General features: G+C 37.4%; 1 protein-coding gene across 4 annotated transcripts in view; it reads left to right on the top strand.

Annotated features, from left to right (window-relative positions):
- SLC1A7 (solute carrier family 1 member 7) overlaps nucleotides 1–17,942 on the top strand; it is a 48,188-nt gene that overhangs the window by 8,095 nt on the left and 22,151 nt on the right. For 3 of the 4 annotated variants that reach the window (XM_034415099.3, XM_087889735.1, XM_087889736.1), the window contains one exon: nucleotides 12,869–13,084. In XM_034415099.3, the coding sequence (XP_034270990.1) occupies nucleotides 12,869–13,084 (216 nt within the window). Of the gene's footprint in view, nucleotides 1–12,685; nucleotides 12,752–12,868; nucleotides 13,085–17,942 lie in introns of those variants that run through there. The other variant, XM_034415100.3, reaches the window with a different exon arrangement.

Raw genomic sequence — 17,942 nt, 5'->3', positions numbered from 1 at the left:
TCTTGTATAATCATCTGAGCTAGACTAACATTATGCTGAAATAGAATAAAATAAAATCCAACATCGTGCCATATACCGTATTTTCCGGCGTATAAAACGACCCCTGAATTTTCCTGTTAAAATATAGGGTTTGGGCTATACTCGCCGTATAAGACTACCCCTCTTCCAACGCACACCAAATAAAAATTAAAAAACATCAACTGGCTCACCCACAATGTAAAAGCAGCTGTGCTAGACCCAAAATGGCCCCTGCAACAAGCAGGAACCTCACACAGCCACAAAAAGCCCAAAAAAACAACTTTCACACTTTACACACCCACAACACAACACAACACAACTGGCTCACCTACAATGTAAAAGCAGCTGTGCTAGACCCAAAATGGCCCCTGCAACAAGCAGGAACCTCACACAGCCACAAAAAGCCCAAAAACCCAACTTTCACACTTTACACACACAGAATTCCACATACAGCTTTGTGAGATTTTGTGTGTTTGTGTAGTTAGAGTGAAACCTTACAAAAACACACTAAATCTCAGAAAGCTGCACAAATATTTTATTTTATTTTATTTTTATATGAAAGCTAAATTTAAAACTTCCTAAACTTTAAATGGCTAGGTCTAAAAAAGAACAACTAAAAAAAACCCCAATTAACTATTTTTTTTAAAGATCCCAAAGGGGAAAAAAATTTACCCAATAGAACAGGGGTCTCCAACCTTGGCAACTTTAAGACTTGTAGACTTCAACTCCCAGAATTCCTCAACCAGCTTTGTTTTGCTGGCTGAGGAATTCTGGGAGTTGAAGTCCACAACTCCCTGCCTGCTTGATTGCAGGCAGGGAGTTGCTTGCTGATGGAATGGATTCAGGCAAGCGAAGCAAGGCAAGCGTTGCGACTAGCAGCTAAGGTAAGCAAGCTGGAGGGGGAAAACTTTTTTCTTTCTCCATGGCTCTGGCGATCCCAGCTGAGTTGCCTGATTAGCAGATCGTCAGAGCTTGGCTCGCTAGAGCCTTTTAAGGCTCATCAGAGCCTTAAAGAGTCTGGTTACAGGAGAACAACACCCGGCGTATAAGACGACCCCCGACTTTTGAGAAGATTTTCATGTGTTAAAAAGTCGTCTTATATGCCGGAAAATACGGTATTCAGAAACTGCCATGGGCAGGATACATTTCTTCAAAGCTTAATGCAGAATCAGTGTTATATTTTGGTCCTTTAAGAAGGGCTTTTTAAGTTTGGCTCACTTATCTTGGTTTTTTTTTTAAAATGGAATACTATGATTTTTTTTTCCAATTGTGATTTTGGTGCATAATTGTGTAATTTGTTTTCCCGGTGTAATTTTGTTATAATTCTTATTTCTGGGAATGGCTTTAGTTCATTTCACAATTTCCTTTCTTCATTGAGATTGGCATTGATGGTAGATCATCAGCCAGGGTTTATTCTGTGGGAGTTTCGTAATTGTGAGAAACAGTTTATCCTGCTATTCATTATTGCACAATCGCAAAAATGTTCATGCATTACCAGACTTAAAATTAACAACAGTCTTAAAATAGCTACATGAATTCTCTTTTACTACAGTTATAGCATTTTAATTTTTGCTTGTTCCTTGTTTTCCACTATATACAGTAATGCTTAAAAATTTATGAACTTTTTGAATTTTCAATATTTCTGCATAAATATGAAATAAAATGTGATGCACCTTGGTGGCACAGCAGACTAAAGTGCTGTTAAGTAGCACCAGCTGCTTGCAATTACTGCAAGTTCAAATCTCACCAGGCTCAAGGTTGACTCAGCCTTCCATCCTTTTGAGGTAGGTAAAATGAAGACCCGGATTGTGGGGCAATAAGCTGACTTTGTGTAAAAAAGAACACTGCTTAGGGGCCCCCGAAAGCCCTACTAAGCAGGTATATACAAAAGTATGAAAGCTATTGCTTAATGCATTGTAAGCCGCCGTGAGTCTCCGGAGAAGGGCGGCATATAAATCGAACCAATAAATAAATAAATAAATAAATAAATAAATATTCTCTAACAAGTCCTAACCCCCCCCACCCAAACTGAGTAAAAACATATAGTACTTGTTTATTTGTGTATTGCAGAAAATAGTCCAGATATTTGATAAGAGGCTACCTATGGGGAAAAAGGAAACATTTAAGCCATCTTTTCACCATAACTATTTATTTTGTGCCTTCAAGTCAGTGTTGACCCCTGCAACTACCTGAATATATGGTAAATGTTCTGAAGGTATAACGATACCATAGCAATTGTTGTGTAAACTGTTAGGAGATACTTTTCCCAATCTCTTTAACCATAATTGTATGTTGAGATAGTGACTGTGAAAGCAGAATAAAGAAAATTAGTCCTGAGCAGTGCAAGCAGATACCACATTAAGGGCAGCTACAGGTGATTTGCTTTTTTTATAATTATTTTAAAATTTAAATTCTTTCCAAAGTAGGTAGTGAAGCTGGAGTGAAATGAAGAATTTGGTTGATTTATCCATTGAATTTTTTAAACAAGAAGAATCTTACTAATCTTAGTGGTTTACAGAAATAAAAACATTCACAATGCAACAATACAAAGTAGTAAAAATATGATCATAAAATTAATTTAAACCAGCAGTATCCCAATTAAGAGTTAACCATTTATGGCTCTCTTAACTTTTGTTGTTACTTGCGAAGTCGTGTCTGACCCATTGCGACCCCATGGACAACATTCCTCCAGGCCTTCCTGTCCTCTACCATCTTCTGGAGTCCATTTAAGCTCACACCTACTGCTTCAGTGACTCCATCCAGCCACCTCGTTGTCTGTCGTCCCCTTCTTCTTTTGCCCTCAATCCTTCCCAGCATTAGGCTCTTCTCCAGTGAGTCCTTCCTTCTCATTAGGTGGCCAAAGTATTTCAGTTTCATCTTCAGGACCTGGCCTTCTAAAAAGCAGTCAGGGTTGATCTCCTCTAGGACTGACCAGTTTGATCGCCTTGCACTCCAAGTGACTCACTGGAGTCATCTCTAGCACCATAGTTCAAAGGTCTCAATTCTTTGGCGCTCAACCTTTCTTATGGTCCAACTTTCACAGCCATACATTGCAACTGGGAAAACTATAGCTTTGACTATACGCACTTTTGTTGGCAGGGTGATGTCTCTGTTTTTTAGTATGCTGTCTAGATTTGCCATAGCTTTCCTCCCCAGGAGCAAGCGTCTAATTTCTTGGCTGCAGTCCCCATCTGTGGTGATCTTGGAGCCCAGGAGAATAAAATCTGTCACTATCTCCATTTCTTCCCCATCTATTTACTATAATTAAAAGCCCTCTGGAAAAGTTCCATTTTGACCAATTTTCAGAAGACTATCAGAGTCACTGTGGAACAAAAGTTCACCTGTTTTCCCTTCTCTTCAGCAGAAGACTGGCTGGCAGAGGCTTAAGATATATAGCAGTAGTTTTTGTTTTGTTTTTTTCAAGTGACTACTTTGAAGTGGGGTGGCTTCCTTGAGCCCAGAACTTTGGAACCAGAAGTAAGAAAAGGGACCACCCAGAAACTCCAGGTTTGCCAAGAAAAGATCAGAGCCAGAAAAAATGACTTGGGTCTTGAAATAATCATCTTGTAAGACAGGTCCAGAGCCAGAGCTGAATGAAATCGTGGAACTGCCCTTTTTCATGGTTGGAATCCTTTAGCTGTTTTTCCCTATTGCACTACAAGTTGTTGTTTTGTTTTGCTTTTTGTTTGTTTTATGGTCTGCTTAAAATATGGTTGTGCATAGCTCTATCATGGCTCAGTCCAACCTAGCACCTAGAAGAGCCTGTAGTACAGTGGACTAAAGCGCTGTTATTAACAACTGTTGCTTGCAATTACTGCAAGTTCAAATCTCACCAGGCTCAAGGTTGACTCAGCCTTCCATCCTTTCAAAGGTAGGTGAAATGAGGACCCAGATTGTGGGGGCAATAAGCTGACTTTGTATAAATATACAAAAGTATGAAGGCTATTGCTTAACGCATTGTAAACCACCCTGAGTCTCCGGAGAAGGGCGGCATATAAATTAAACCAAAAAAAAAAAAAAAAATTCATCTGCCTATTGAGACGTCTCTCTGATCAGGATCAGAAGCCTAGAAACTATTATTCCAGGCTCCACATTCCAATTATAGATTATCATTCCAATTTATTAATGCACTGTTTCCCATATATTTATCTTTATATAGGTATTAAAGTGGCCTGTATCTGTGATTCCTTGCATTGTTGGTCAGCATTCATTTCAGCACAGCCTTTTATATTAGTTTGACTTCCTATGAGTTTGCTTTGAAAACAAAGCAAAAATACTCTAATTCTCATTTTGGAAAAGATAGAATCTAGAGGTTGATGGCAGCAAGAGCCAAAATGAGTAGAATTGTCTAGTCAGCCATAAAGTGTTTCATTCGTTTCCTAATTTTGTTTCTATTTTTTACTTTTTAGAGTCAAGGTTTCAAGCATCTTTTGTTTGTTGAAACAAAGGCTAGGATAAGAAAAGGATTAATTTCTTTAATATCAGTACACAGTTCAATGTTGCAACATCCAGTTTTATTTATGAGACAATTGCTAAACTGATAATTATGTTGTAACACAGGAGCTGGTACTTTCTGGTTCTGCCAACCCATAATCAGGCTACATCTAATACTGCTAACATTGTTTTAACAAAGAAGGCACCAATTTATTTGGGGGAAGCTTTTACATAGCAAGCAATTATGAAGAGAAATTCAATGAAAATATAATCAAGAGGTGAATGAATGAAAACAAGCCTGTATGCTGTAGCAATTGTTGGTTGGTAATGCTTGACCATTACTTCTTGACAGGATTAGTGTCTTTCTAATCACTCTAATCCCCTCTGATAGGTCCATCTATAATCCATCCATTTCAAAGCAATATCCAGATGGCTCCGGATGGGGGATGGAACAGAACAAGCTGGAGAGGCATGAACTGAATCGGTTTATGGTCAGCTCCTTATGTTTCCCTTTTCCAGAGTTATTACATTTGAAGCTTCCACCATTCAGAAATTGAGACAATGAATTAAGCAGAAAGCTATCAGCACAGATGAATTCAGATAAACCTAAATTCCATGTATATATCAGATTTGTGAATCTTTTAGCTAGTTTCCTTGCCACTATTCATAAAGAATGGAACAGTTGAAAACAACTGAAATAAGTTGTCTTAAGGATGGCTGCTCTGGAAAATGGTTTAAACTGACATTTGGTAGATACTTTCACCTGCCAAGTTCCAGATACCTTATTTAGCCTTATGGAATATTTAATAACTTCTTGCTAGCTGGTATGCTGAAAGTATTGAGCTTATTTTTAATATGTCTCCTGTGGGTTCAGCTCCACTTCCATCTTTTCAATAAATACTTGAAACCAAAGGGAAGCTATGAGACTATAATAGCTTCTACTTGACTTCCAGCGTTTAGTGTGGATCCTTTCTTCTTTATGCTAGTGTTGTCTGTGTATAATTGTAGACACTATAAGAAGTAAATTTTGTACTGTATGTGGCAGATAATAGTTTTCATTATCTTTGTTGTTCAGTATAAAATACCTGTCATAAGAAGTGACAGGCCTTAACTGATCTTGGAAAAGAGTAAATACAAGTTCATCAGGAAATTTCAGGATTGTAGACAAGGCTCAGTAATTTAAAAAAAAAAAAATCCCAGAAGCAGCTGACCACAGCATTTGAAACCTGATAGAATTTTATGCCTTTGTATTCATTCATTCATTCATTTGCCACTCATCTTACCACAGGTTAACTCTGGGTGGCTTACAATACTATATCTATACATATACATAAATTAATTAATGCCAACTGCTAAAATCAATTACAGATGGGAAAGGCAGGGGCAGGATGGGGGTGAGGTGGGATCTGTTTTTAGTCAATCTAACACTTTTACTATGATGTTCCCCCATTGAGGTCCCAAGCCAACTGGCAGAGTCAGGTCTTTAGACCCTTACAAAAGGTCAGGAGGATTGGGGGGGAGGCAAGATGTTCCAGAGGACAGGTGAATTTGTCTAATCCTTCCCTGAATTTGTCTAATCCTCTCTTAAATCTATTTACAATGAGACATCTCACCACTTCAGATGCCAGTAAATTCCATAGTTTAACTTAACAAAGGAAACAACTTGCCTTGTGCAGTGCTAATAGCCACATCTGAACTGTACACTGTATCTTCGGAAGTGTAAGACTATCTAGTTTGCAAAGGAAGTTGAAAAATGTGGTTTATAATAGTAAACATGAAATAAATACAGGAAGAGGATTTAGCAGAAGGAAGCTGGGAGTATCAGATTTAGCTCAAGAGGTTTAGTAGAGAATGCTCTAGAATGGATTGGAAGTGAGGGGTATGGAATTGTGAAGAAACAGTAACAGAATTTGTTACTTTTTAATACCAAATAAAGGTTAATTTGTCTTGGAATTCTTGTGGGATTTAAATCCAAAGATTACTCCGGGTAGTCCTTGATTTATGACCATAACTGAACTCAAAATTTCCATTACTAAGCAAGACAGTTGTTAAGTGAGTTTTCCCCCATTTTACAACCTTTCTTGTCACACTTGTTAAGTGAATCACTGTAATTCAGTGGTGGATTGCTACTGGTTCTACCCGGATCAGCAAAACGGTAGCGGTAGCGGGACGCTCCACCCACCCATGCCAGATGCTTCTGTGCATGCGCAGAAGCATCGTGCGAGCGTGCGAGTGCGCACTCAGGTACGAGTGAACCAGTAGCAACCGGTTTTGCAACCCACTACTGCTGTAGTTGTTAAGTTAGTAACACGTTTGTTGATTGAATCTGGCTTCCCTATTGACTTTGCTTGTCAGACATTCAGAAAAAGTGATTGCATGATCCCAGGGCAGTGAAGCTGACATAAATACAGGCCAGTTGCTAAACATCCAAATTTTGTTATATAACCATGGGGATGTTGCAACACTGATCAATGTGAAAAACAGTCATTAAGACATTTTTTTTTCAGTGCTGTTATAATTTCGACCACTAAAAGAATGGTTGTAAGTTGAGGCCTACCTGTAGTTTGGGGCGGTGGAATGCTGATAACTAGTTTTCCATAATAGTCTGTAACTAGTTTCCAAAGTACTCAAGTTTGCTTATCTTTTGAATTCAGATTATAAAATTTTCACAGCAATTTTAGCAAATAGATTAAAAGGGTTTCTAAATGAATTTATACATACCAATCAAAATGGGCTTTTGCCGTCACGACAAATACGAGACAACATGATGGTCATGCTAAATGTACTTGAATATTATGAAGATCATCCAGGCAAACAGATTGCATTAGTTTTTATAGACGCCCAGAAGACATTTGACAGGGTCAATTGGGAGTTTATATTATTACAGTTAGAGGCTTTGGACAAAGATTCATAAATGCAGTTAAAGCCATTTATTCCAAACAAACGGCCAGACTACTGATAAATGGGGACTTGACGGAAGAATTTTCTATTGGCAAAGGCACAAGACAGGGTTGCCCTCTATCCCCCTTACTTTTTATATTATCGTTAGAAACACTACTATGTAAAATAAGAAACGAGGAAAAAATAAAAGGTCTTAAAATTGGACACCAGGTATATAAAACTCAGGCCTTTGCAGATGATATGGTTTTTATTTTGGAAGACCCCATAGAATCTTGTTTATCCCTGTTAGAGACAATTGAAGAATTTGGAGCGGTAGCAGGTCTACTAATCAACAAAAAGAAAACAAATATATTAACTAAGAATGTTTCAGAGGAAGACAAGAAAGGCTTACAGGAAGTGATTGGATTAAGAGTAGTCAATAAAATTAAATATTTGGGAATTTGGTTAACCGGCAGATGTTCGAGCATACAAGAGGAAAATTATAATAAATTATTAACTCAAATAAGAAAAGACCTTGACAAGTGGGGTAAAATTCAACTATCACTTTTGGGACGGGTAACAACAATAAAATCTTACGTTTTACCGAAGTTTAATTTTTTGTTTCAAACTGCCCCAGCGAATCTATCAAAAAAAAATTTTTATGGATCTAAATCAAGCAATAACCAAATTTATTTGGCAGGGGAAAAAACCCCGGATTTAAAAAAAAATGATGCAGGAGATAAAAGAAAGGGGAGGGTTGGGTTTACCATGTTGGGAGAACTACTATTCAGCCGCTCTGTTAGTCTGGGTAAAAGAATGGATCACCTTAGGCAATAGTCGTCTTCTCAAGATAGAAGGTCATGATTTACAACAGGGCTGGCATATGGCAGGATAACACTCCACAAAGCAAATGGTTTACCCGGAATTATATAAGGAATATCTTAATCCGAAATCGGGAGAAGATCAGTAAAAAATACTATATAAAAACACCGTGCTGGATATCATCTCTAGAAGCATTGACATATCCAAAATTATACAACCCTGTGAAAAAATTAACGTACAAAGACTTGTTGAATGCACGAGGAGAGCTAAAACCAAAACAGGAGTTGAATTCCCAGGGATTACAATTGGATTGGTGGACCTACCTACAGATCCAATCAAAATATAAAAAAGACAGAGATAGAAAAGGTATAAATGTTGACTTGCAGGAATTAGATAAGATCTTGATGGGCCAGGAAAAAGGCATGATTTCTAAAAGCTATAAACTATTGATGAGGTTAGAGATTGGTGACGAGATAATAAGGACACAATGATTGCCTGGGGGAAAAATTTTGGATACTCAATTCATCTGGAAAAATGGCAAAAGATTTGGTGGGGGAATATGAAACTAGTAGTTTCTACGGCATACAAAGAAAATATTTACAAGATGCTATATAGATGGCATCTCTCCCCCGATAGAATGGCCAAAATGTTCACTGGACAGTCTGTTGATTGCTGGAAGTGTGGGTTTGAGCATGGCACTTACTATCACCAATGGTGGACGTGCCCAGAAGCAGTAAAATTTTGGGGAAAAATAAAAAAGTGGCTTAACGAGATCTTAGATCAAGAAATTGAATAGCGACCAGAGACATGCTTGCTCGGCTCCAAACCGGAAAATATTTAAAAAGATTCATGGTACCTTGCGCTACACATTATCACAGCAGCGAGATTAACATATGCTCAATTCTGGAAAAATAAAAATACCCCATTAGAGGAAGCAATTATAAAGAAGATTTTGGATTGTGCAAAAGCAGATAAATTGATGAAAAAACTGAAAGATAGAGATCAAACACAAACATGTTTATCTTGGGAAAAACTATATATTTGGCTATCAAAGAGAAAAATAAAACCCAAACCAGATTAGGAGTTGTATTTATTGAAAAATTTATATTATACAAGTAAAGTGAGGTTGGATAGACCTAATTGATTTATAAATGTAAATTAGGTTGTTCTGCCTCCCCCGGAATGTATTATAGATATACTGTACCGAATATTAAGTTATTAAGGTACTACTTATAGGCATATATGTTATTTGTCTTATTGTTGTTTGTCATTTATATGGTGTGTTGTCTTCTTTTTCATTGATAAATGTAAATAAAGATTATTTTAAAAAAAAGTTTGCTTATCTTTTTGCTTAACTTGAATTACATTTTACATTGAACCTTATTTTGTTCTCTGTCTCTCTATCTGTGTGTCTCTCTGTGTCTCTCCTTCTCCCTCTCTCCCTCTCTCCTTATCCCCTCCAACCCTGTAAACTGGAAGGTTAGATTATAACATAGATAGGAGAAACAGATTTATGTCCTCGGCAATTGAAATGGCCTAAACTGCTTTTTGGAAGAATTATGATTAATTTATCTGCTTTTAGGAACACTCAGTCTTTCTAACTTAACTTCCTTTTAAAAGAAGCTTTTTGGTTTCTTTCTTTTGCCTGTTTTGTTTAAACAGTAAATCTGCTACTTTTAATGCATTACAATAAGCAAAAAAAATGTTTGTTTTTTAATAACCATTTGAGCATTGTCTTCTCTTAGGGATCAACTATTATTTTCTAATTACTTGAAAGAATATTTTAGTATTCTCAGCATCTGGGAAGTTATATTGTAACTGTAATCATGGATAATTTTCTAGTATCTGGTATTAATAAAGATTCTAGAAAAGAAGGCATATGCTAATATACAGTGAAACTAAATACAATTTAGTGAATTTAGTGAAACTAAATACAATAATATCTCAAATATATATATATATTTTACATTGAACTACAAACAAAATCTGGAATATTGAAATTGACAAATATATATATATATAAATTATTAATTTTCAGCCACAAGGTTTTTATTATTTTATGCTGGAGGATAAACTCTACTTCAACATGACTTCATTAAATGATAGTCACTACATTAGAAAAAAGAAACCATTAATAATTGTTAGTTTGGCTATTGTTAATAAAGTGTGTTGAAAGCTTTGCCAATCCTGATTTCATCTTAGTTATGCTGCAATTTATACTGATAAAAAACAATTGGGTTGTCTATTGATAGCTAGATGCCTCACTGGAAAACTATACTTGGAGACATCTAAGAGTTTTGCCATTTCTATGGGAAGATAAACAGCCTAGCTCAGTGGTCCCCAACCTTTTGGGCTCCAGGGACCAGTTCTGTGGAGAGAAGTTTTTCTACGGACCAGTGGGGGCATGGTTTTGTGTGCTTCCTGCCTCCCATGGATGGGGCTTCGCTTATCTGAGTGGCCTGGTTTCTGGCATGCTGAGACCTGGTGCCAGTCCACGGATTGAGAGTTGGGGACCCCTGGCCTAGATCTTCTCTCTACTTAACAGAAGACCCTGTTTTATTCTATCTAAGGATTTCACCTGGTACAACCAGAGGTGGGCTGCACTTACTTTAACAAAGGGTTCGCTGGTTATGAGCATGCATGTGCCTCTTTGGGAAAGAAATGGAGCTTCAAACATACTCCTAATCAACTCAGGCAGCTCCAGTGAGTACAACAGGGGCAGCGCGTATCATAGCTGGGCCAGCCAATGATTCAGAAAGTTCGTTATAAATGGAAAGCATAGCACAGGGGCGAGTGGGCGGGCCCAGCCAGCAATCAGAGCTAAGGGTTCACCCAAACCCTTGCAACAGCCCACCACTGTGTACAACCATGGCTCTAAATCAGTCTATTTTAGAGTCCTTAAACTTGAAATTCAATAATTATTTTATAAAAATTCAGCATCCAAATCATTTTAATCTTGAGTTTGTATATATTGTAAAACTGCATCATCATATTGGACTGACGTGGATTCTTGTGACTTTCCAAATCTGAAAAAAATTATAGCTATGCAAAAACAAAACTCCACAATTCATACATAATGTGAATAGTGCTTTAGCAATTTATAAATAATTGGTCATTCATCTAATGTTACAGTATCATTCTGTTTCATATGTGACTGTTCCGTGACACCTCCATTTTTTGCAAAGGTCAAGCAGATGAAATAGGTATAAAGTGCCTTTTCATTTGGTAGCAGGATCAGGTCTTAGAGGCGCTTAATGGTTGCAAAAGCTATTTTTTCTTAGATGTGCTGTAATCTGTATTATACATGGAGAATATATATGTTGTTTGGCCTCACACATATCAGCCTATTCTGTATGTTGATCTAATAATGGGAAAAAAAATGAAGAAAATGTTGGGGTGGGATTGGGAGAGATTAAGACATTTGTTTACTTACTGTAAATAATAATTATGTACCAAAATAAATGGTTTACACAATTAAAATGCTTCAAATTATTTATGGTTTGCTATTTAAATATGAGCCAGCAATGTGCAGCAGCTGCCAAAAAAGCCAACACAGTTCTAGGCTGCATAAACAGAGGGATAGAATCAAGATCACATGAAGTGTTAATACCCACTTTATAATGCCTTGGTAAGGCCACACTTAGAATACTGCATCCAATTTTGGTCACCAAGATGTAAAAAAGATGTTGAGACTCTAGAAAAAGTGCAGAGAAGAGCAACAAAAATGATTAGGGGACTGGAGACTAAAACATATGAAGAACAGATGCAGGATCTGGGTATGTCTAGTTTAATGAAAAGAAGGATTAGGGGAGACATGATAGCAGTGTTCCAATGTCTCAGGGGTTGCCACAAAGAAGAGGGAGTCAAGCTATTCTCCAAAGCACCTGAGGGTAGAACAAGAAGCAATGGGTGGAAACTAATCAAGGAGAGAAGCGGTTTAGAACTAAGGAGAAATTTCCTGACAGTTAGAACAATTAATCAGTGGAACAACTTGCCTCCAGAAGTTGTGAATGCTCCAACACTGGAAAATTTTAAGAAGATGTTGCATAACCATTTGTCTGAAGTGGTGTAGGGTTTCCTGCCTAAGCAGGGGGTTGGACTAGAAGACCTCCAAGGTCCCTTCCAATTCTGTTATTCTATTCTATTTATATGCATGTTTTGATTGCTTGCATGACTTTAGATTTCAATTAATTTCTGGATTATGGTGCTGCCTGTTGGAACTAAACATCATTAAAGTTTAATGACTTCTTTCTGATATCATGTTATAGCTCGATTCATTAAGAATGCAACTTTCATTGAGGCTAAAAAAGATATCTGATGTTCTCTATTTTAAAACAAATTAGAGTACATTCTTGCTCAATGTGTCAAACTTTAGAGATGAGTCAATGTGATTCCTCTATTTTATTTTAATTTAACCTAAGCCTTGAAAGCTGAATACAAAGTATGAATTAACCACATACATTGTAAATGTTGAACCTTCCATTTAGGTTTCAAATAAGGCTTTCTGCTAACTCTTTCCTGGTCAGCTCCTTCCTATAGACTCCTGCAAAAGAAGACTAAAGCCAATCTTCCTTTAATCATCTTTGCTCAAAGAGAGGTTAGATTGAAATTCGTTGTCCTTTCCATGAATATAGTAATAGACCAAATTGAATAAGAAGGAAAAAAGGAAGGAGGAGGAAAAAAATAATATATACTTTGTGTTTTCTTTCAACAGCCTGATGTCAGGACTAGCAGCTCTGGATGCTAAAACATCTAGTCGATTAGGCATCATTACAGTCACTTACTATCTGTGGACTACATTTGTGGCTGTGATTGTGGGAATCATTATGGTCTCTGTTATCCATCCTGGTGGGGCAGCCCAGAAGGAAGACACTGAAGAAGGTGCAAAGCCAATCATGAGTTCTGCAGATGCACTGCTGGATCTAATTCGGTAACAACTTTCGCACCGCTTTTATGAAGGTTCAGATTTTACATATTCAGTGATATTATGTTGAATGATCACATTTTAAAATTTATGTTTTAAAATCCATGATTGCTAAAAGTCAATGATGAATTCATTTAAAAGAACCTGGAACTTAAGTGGAGCTACCTTCAACTCCCTAAACTGAAAAACATTTTGGCACGTATGAATTTATCCTTTCTTGCTTCAGGACCACCATTTTTCCTAATAGCTAAAAGTAAGTAAAGGAGACTAAAGAGAAGAATAAATGTTTGGCATGAATTCTAATGAAATGTATACATACAGTCAGAAGAAAATTACAAGTATTACCTAAATTGTAATCTGGGCAACCAGATGGTCATAGCTGGTAGAAGGAGAAAAATATGGCAGCCATTAAAAACCTGATAATGATAGAGTTATACCTGCACTTCTATAAAAGATAACTGTGCTTCATCTTGTGGGTACATTTATGATGGAGAAATTTATTACAGAACTGAGCTGAAATTCCAACATACTGTAAACATCAAGGTGCCTAAGTACATCTTCTTTGAAATCCTTTAGTCTGCCTTCCTCAACTAATTCTGAAAAAGGCAAGCTCTTCCTCCTTGCTGCATATCCTACCACTTGTATTGTTGGTGTCTTTTCCTTTAGCGTCCTTTTGTTCTGTTCCTCTCAGTAAAACCCCTTTTAGATTTGGAAATTCTTTTAAGTCTCAAAGTAATGTAAATGGGTGGCTTGAGGAAAGATATAAGATAGTACAGTGCTTGATTAAGATAGGAAGAAAGACTTAAAAGGTAAAGGTAAAGTTCCCCTCACACATATGTGCTAGTCGTTCCCAAATCTAGGAGGCAGTGCTCATCTCCGTTTCAATGCCGAAGAGCCAGCGCTGTCCAAAGACGTCTCCATGGTCATGTGGCCAGCATGACTAAATGCCAAAGGCGCACGGAACACTGTTACCTACCCACCAAAGGTGGTCCCTATTTTCCTACTTGCATTTTTTACAGGCTTTCAAACTGCTAGGTTGGCAGAAGCTGGGACAAGTAATGGGAGCTCACCCCATTATGCGGCACTAGGGATTTGAACTGCTGAGCTGCCAACCTTTCGATCAACAAGCTCAGCGTCTTAGCCACTGAGCCCACTGCATCTTAGAAAGAGTTAATATTTATTAAATAATCGAATATATGGGGTTGAAAGCAGATTTATGATATGATAAGCAATTGAAAAGTTGTGCATGTTAATCTGTAGAAGAGAAATGTTTAAAGGAAAGAAGGATAGGAGTTGTCTGTCTGGCATGCTGAGTCTTCCTATTAGTACCAAAGGCAAACCTAGAAGCAGTAGATATAAACTGACTTTTCCTAAACATTAGCAGAAACTTCCTAATAGCAAAAACTGCTGAGCAGTGGGAAATATTGTGTCATGAGGAATTGGCCTCTTCTTTGACATCCTGCATTACATATCCTGCATTGCACAGGGAATAGGACTGGATGATCTTTGAGAACCCTTCCATTTTTTAAAAGATTGGGGGAGGGGGAATCTGAAATTCTCCATCAATTTTATGAAATTAAGAAAAATTAGAAATCAAGTGGAAGGAGAAACCATGAACAGTAGCAAGAAAAATGACATACATTTAAATAAAAAATAGAAATGACCTAACATCATATTAAAATGCATTATTCTGGTCATAGTTCACTCTGTACTAATGCCCTCCTTCATTTGATCATCATTGTAGTTTGCTGCAGTCATAACTATATGTCATTCCTACATGGATCTGTGGCTATGCTTCATTCTGAATGAAAAATATGTGTGCCATGCTTTAAATTTGACAATCAAAACCTGTCCTGAAAATCTTTCTGGCTTCATTTTTTACATTAAAAAAAAATTGCCTGAGCCCATTGGAAACTGAAGTATGCATCAAAAGCAAACAAAATGGTTTATTAAACACAGAGATAATTAACAAATGTTGGCTTTTCTTGCTCCACATTTCTCTATTATGATACTCTAGGGCCCATGGGCCGGATGTGTCACACGGTGGCCACGGTCACCTCCAGTTTAGCGAAGGGGGAAAAAGTCACGATATGTCATGTGATGACAACAAGACGACACAAGTTTGACACCCCTGCTCTAGGGTATACATTTTGTACACCTACTCACAGAAAACTAATTCTTTTTCTCATGGCAAGTTACAATTCTTTATATATGCGTATATGTGAAGCATGAAGAGAGTATCTTAAAAGAGAGGCATGGCACACTGCAGGCTGCCTTTTGTATGCTGAGCTCTTCATTGGCTTTTATTTAGTATAAAGAAATCAATTTTATTTTCATCTCTAATCTAACAATATTATTTTAAGTAATGGAATCACATTAAATCAAGTGCACATTAAGATGATTGCATTTGTGAATATCTCCCCCCAAATTCTTCCCGGTACTTCGGATTATTTGTATATCTAATTCCATATACTGACTCAGATGGAGGCATTTCCTATTACCTGCTATTTGATCTTTTAAATTGAAGAAGCTAGAAACTGAAGCTGAGACTTTGTCCATATAAAACTTCTGCTATGATCTTATGATTATGAAAGATAAAAGATCATAAAAGATTACAATCTTTTCACCAGTATTTGATTCTTCCCTCATATAAAATTACGTGATGAAATCTCCTTAATTAGTTCTTCGTGTTCTTTTATTTTTGGCTCCTTTCTCTCTTTTATAGACTATGAGTAAATTATAAACTGAACATAAATGTATTTCTATCCTCAGAAGAAACTTGGGATTCTCAGTGTTGATAGTCAGAATGTTTGTCATGCTTGTTGAGGAAATCAAATTTAAAGCTGTTTATAGCAGGAAGCAGAGCTAAGTGGAAATATAACTGAAGCCATTAGAATTAAGCAGTGAATTAGTCTTTTTTATGTCCTGAACAATTTGCATAGTATGCATGCAGTTGACATGTTTGTTATCTCTATGTCCTTGAATGTACCCTCCTTCCCATATTAATTAGTGGTAAAGTGATAATTAGATGCCAGGCACGGACATGTCTACATATCTTCACTGACAGCCAAACGTAGTTATACATTGCAAAAGTAGCCCATGATCTCCCTGGCTAATGTTTCAGAGAGGTTTAATGAAGTTGTAGAATTTTTTCAGACTGGAAACGGAAAGCCTAAGAACAATGGCATGCAGCCTTATTACAAAGCATGCTAATCTTGAATTGCATTCTGTGATCAGAATGGCAAACTGAGGATTTGAGAGGAAATGGATGGGCTTATCATACACCTAGAACTCTTCTGAAGGTGGGCGATGCTTCACAAATCCTATTGAGAGATCATGAATGGGTTCCATTTGTCCTAATCTCAATACAGGGACATGTCTCAGGCATGCTTTCCTTATCTTCATCCAAAGTGATGTTTTCCAACTCACACTGCCATTACTTGCTGTTCTTTAATTCATTCTAAGCAACTTCTGTAAATCTACTGGTTGCTGTATGGAGCTGCCAGCCTTTCCCATCCTTTTCTTTGTTACTGTTTGCTGCCCTCCAAGTCCCTTTGGGCAATATCTGTACCCAAGAAGAGGAACATGCCTACATGAGGCCTGATTTCTATATGCTTGGTAAGCCAGACACACTCCTCTGTATCTCCAATAACCATCAGTTCTTTCTTCCTATCCACATATTTAGCTATTAGGGTGTGACCACAGCTGTCAAAGAGAACAAATGAATGGTGGACTGTCTATGGAGATTCTTAATGATCCAGGTCAGGGTTGTCCCAAAGGTGCTTTTTCAAAAGGCAGCTAGACTTTTTTTGTTTTTTGCTTGAAGATATTTTGCTTCTCATCCGAGAAGATTCTTCAGTTCTGACACTGAATGGCGGAGAATGGAAGGAATTATATTCCTTGCAATTGTAGTAGTTGCAGTTAGCAACTACTTGTAGTTAGCACTCTCTGTGGGAGTCATTGAGGCCACTTAGAGGTTTATGTGTGCCCTCAGGGTCACCTGAATAGTGTAAATGAATGTGGAACCTTCTTGGAACTGCTGAAAGGACTGTGTTGTAAACAGTGGACTGATGAAACATTGGGCCTTTTATTTATTTTATTTGTAAAATTTATTTGTAAAATTGGCCGCCCATCTTACTTCGAGGTAACTCTGTTTTAAAAAACAGAAACAAAAGAGATCCAGGTTGCTTTCCCCAGCATGGTGGGATGCTAAAGAATCATGGAAACTGACTAGATAGTGAGGAGCATGTACAGTAACTACTCTTCAGATGAGGGGTAAAATGCTCCCGGTTCGGACCGTATCACCCGATCCGGTAGCGATAGAGGCGGGTGGTTCGGAGAACCGGTAGCAAAAATTCCTGCCCCCCCCCCCCATTGCCCAGCTTAGCCGCGCAATCTTCAGAGGCTTTTTTTTATTTTAAAAGCATTTTTCTACAACCTCTTTGGCTGAAAAAAATGCTTTTAAAAGTAAAAAAAAAAAGCCTCTGATGATGGCGTGGCTCAGCTGGGATCATCAGAGGCTTCTAAAAGCATTTTTTCTACAACCTCTTCAGCAGAAGAGGTTATAGAAAAAATGTTTTTAAAGGGAAAAAAAGCCTCTGCCGATCAGGCAAATCAGCTGGGATCGTCAGAGGCTTTAAAAGCATTTTTTCTACAACCTCTTCAGCTGAAGAGGTTATAGAAAAAATGTTTTTAAAGGGAAAAAAAGCCTCTGCCGATCAGGCAAATCAGCTGGGATCGTCAGAGGCTTTAAAAGCATTTTTTTAACAACCTCTTCAGCTGAAGAGGTTGTAGAAAAAATGGTTTTAAAAGTTAAAAAAAAAAGTCATATTACCCTCACACACCAAGCCACGCCCACAGAACT

The sequence above is a fragment of the Pantherophis guttatus genome, chromosome 3 (genome assembly GCF_059756535.1).
Source record: "Pantherophis guttatus breed Tessera chromosome 3, ASM5975653v1, whole genome shotgun sequence".
In the NCBI taxonomy this organism is placed as follows: Eukaryota; Metazoa; Chordata; class Lepidosauria; order Squamata; family Colubridae; genus Pantherophis; species Pantherophis guttatus.
This window is presented reverse-complemented; position numbering and strand designations above follow the sequence as displayed.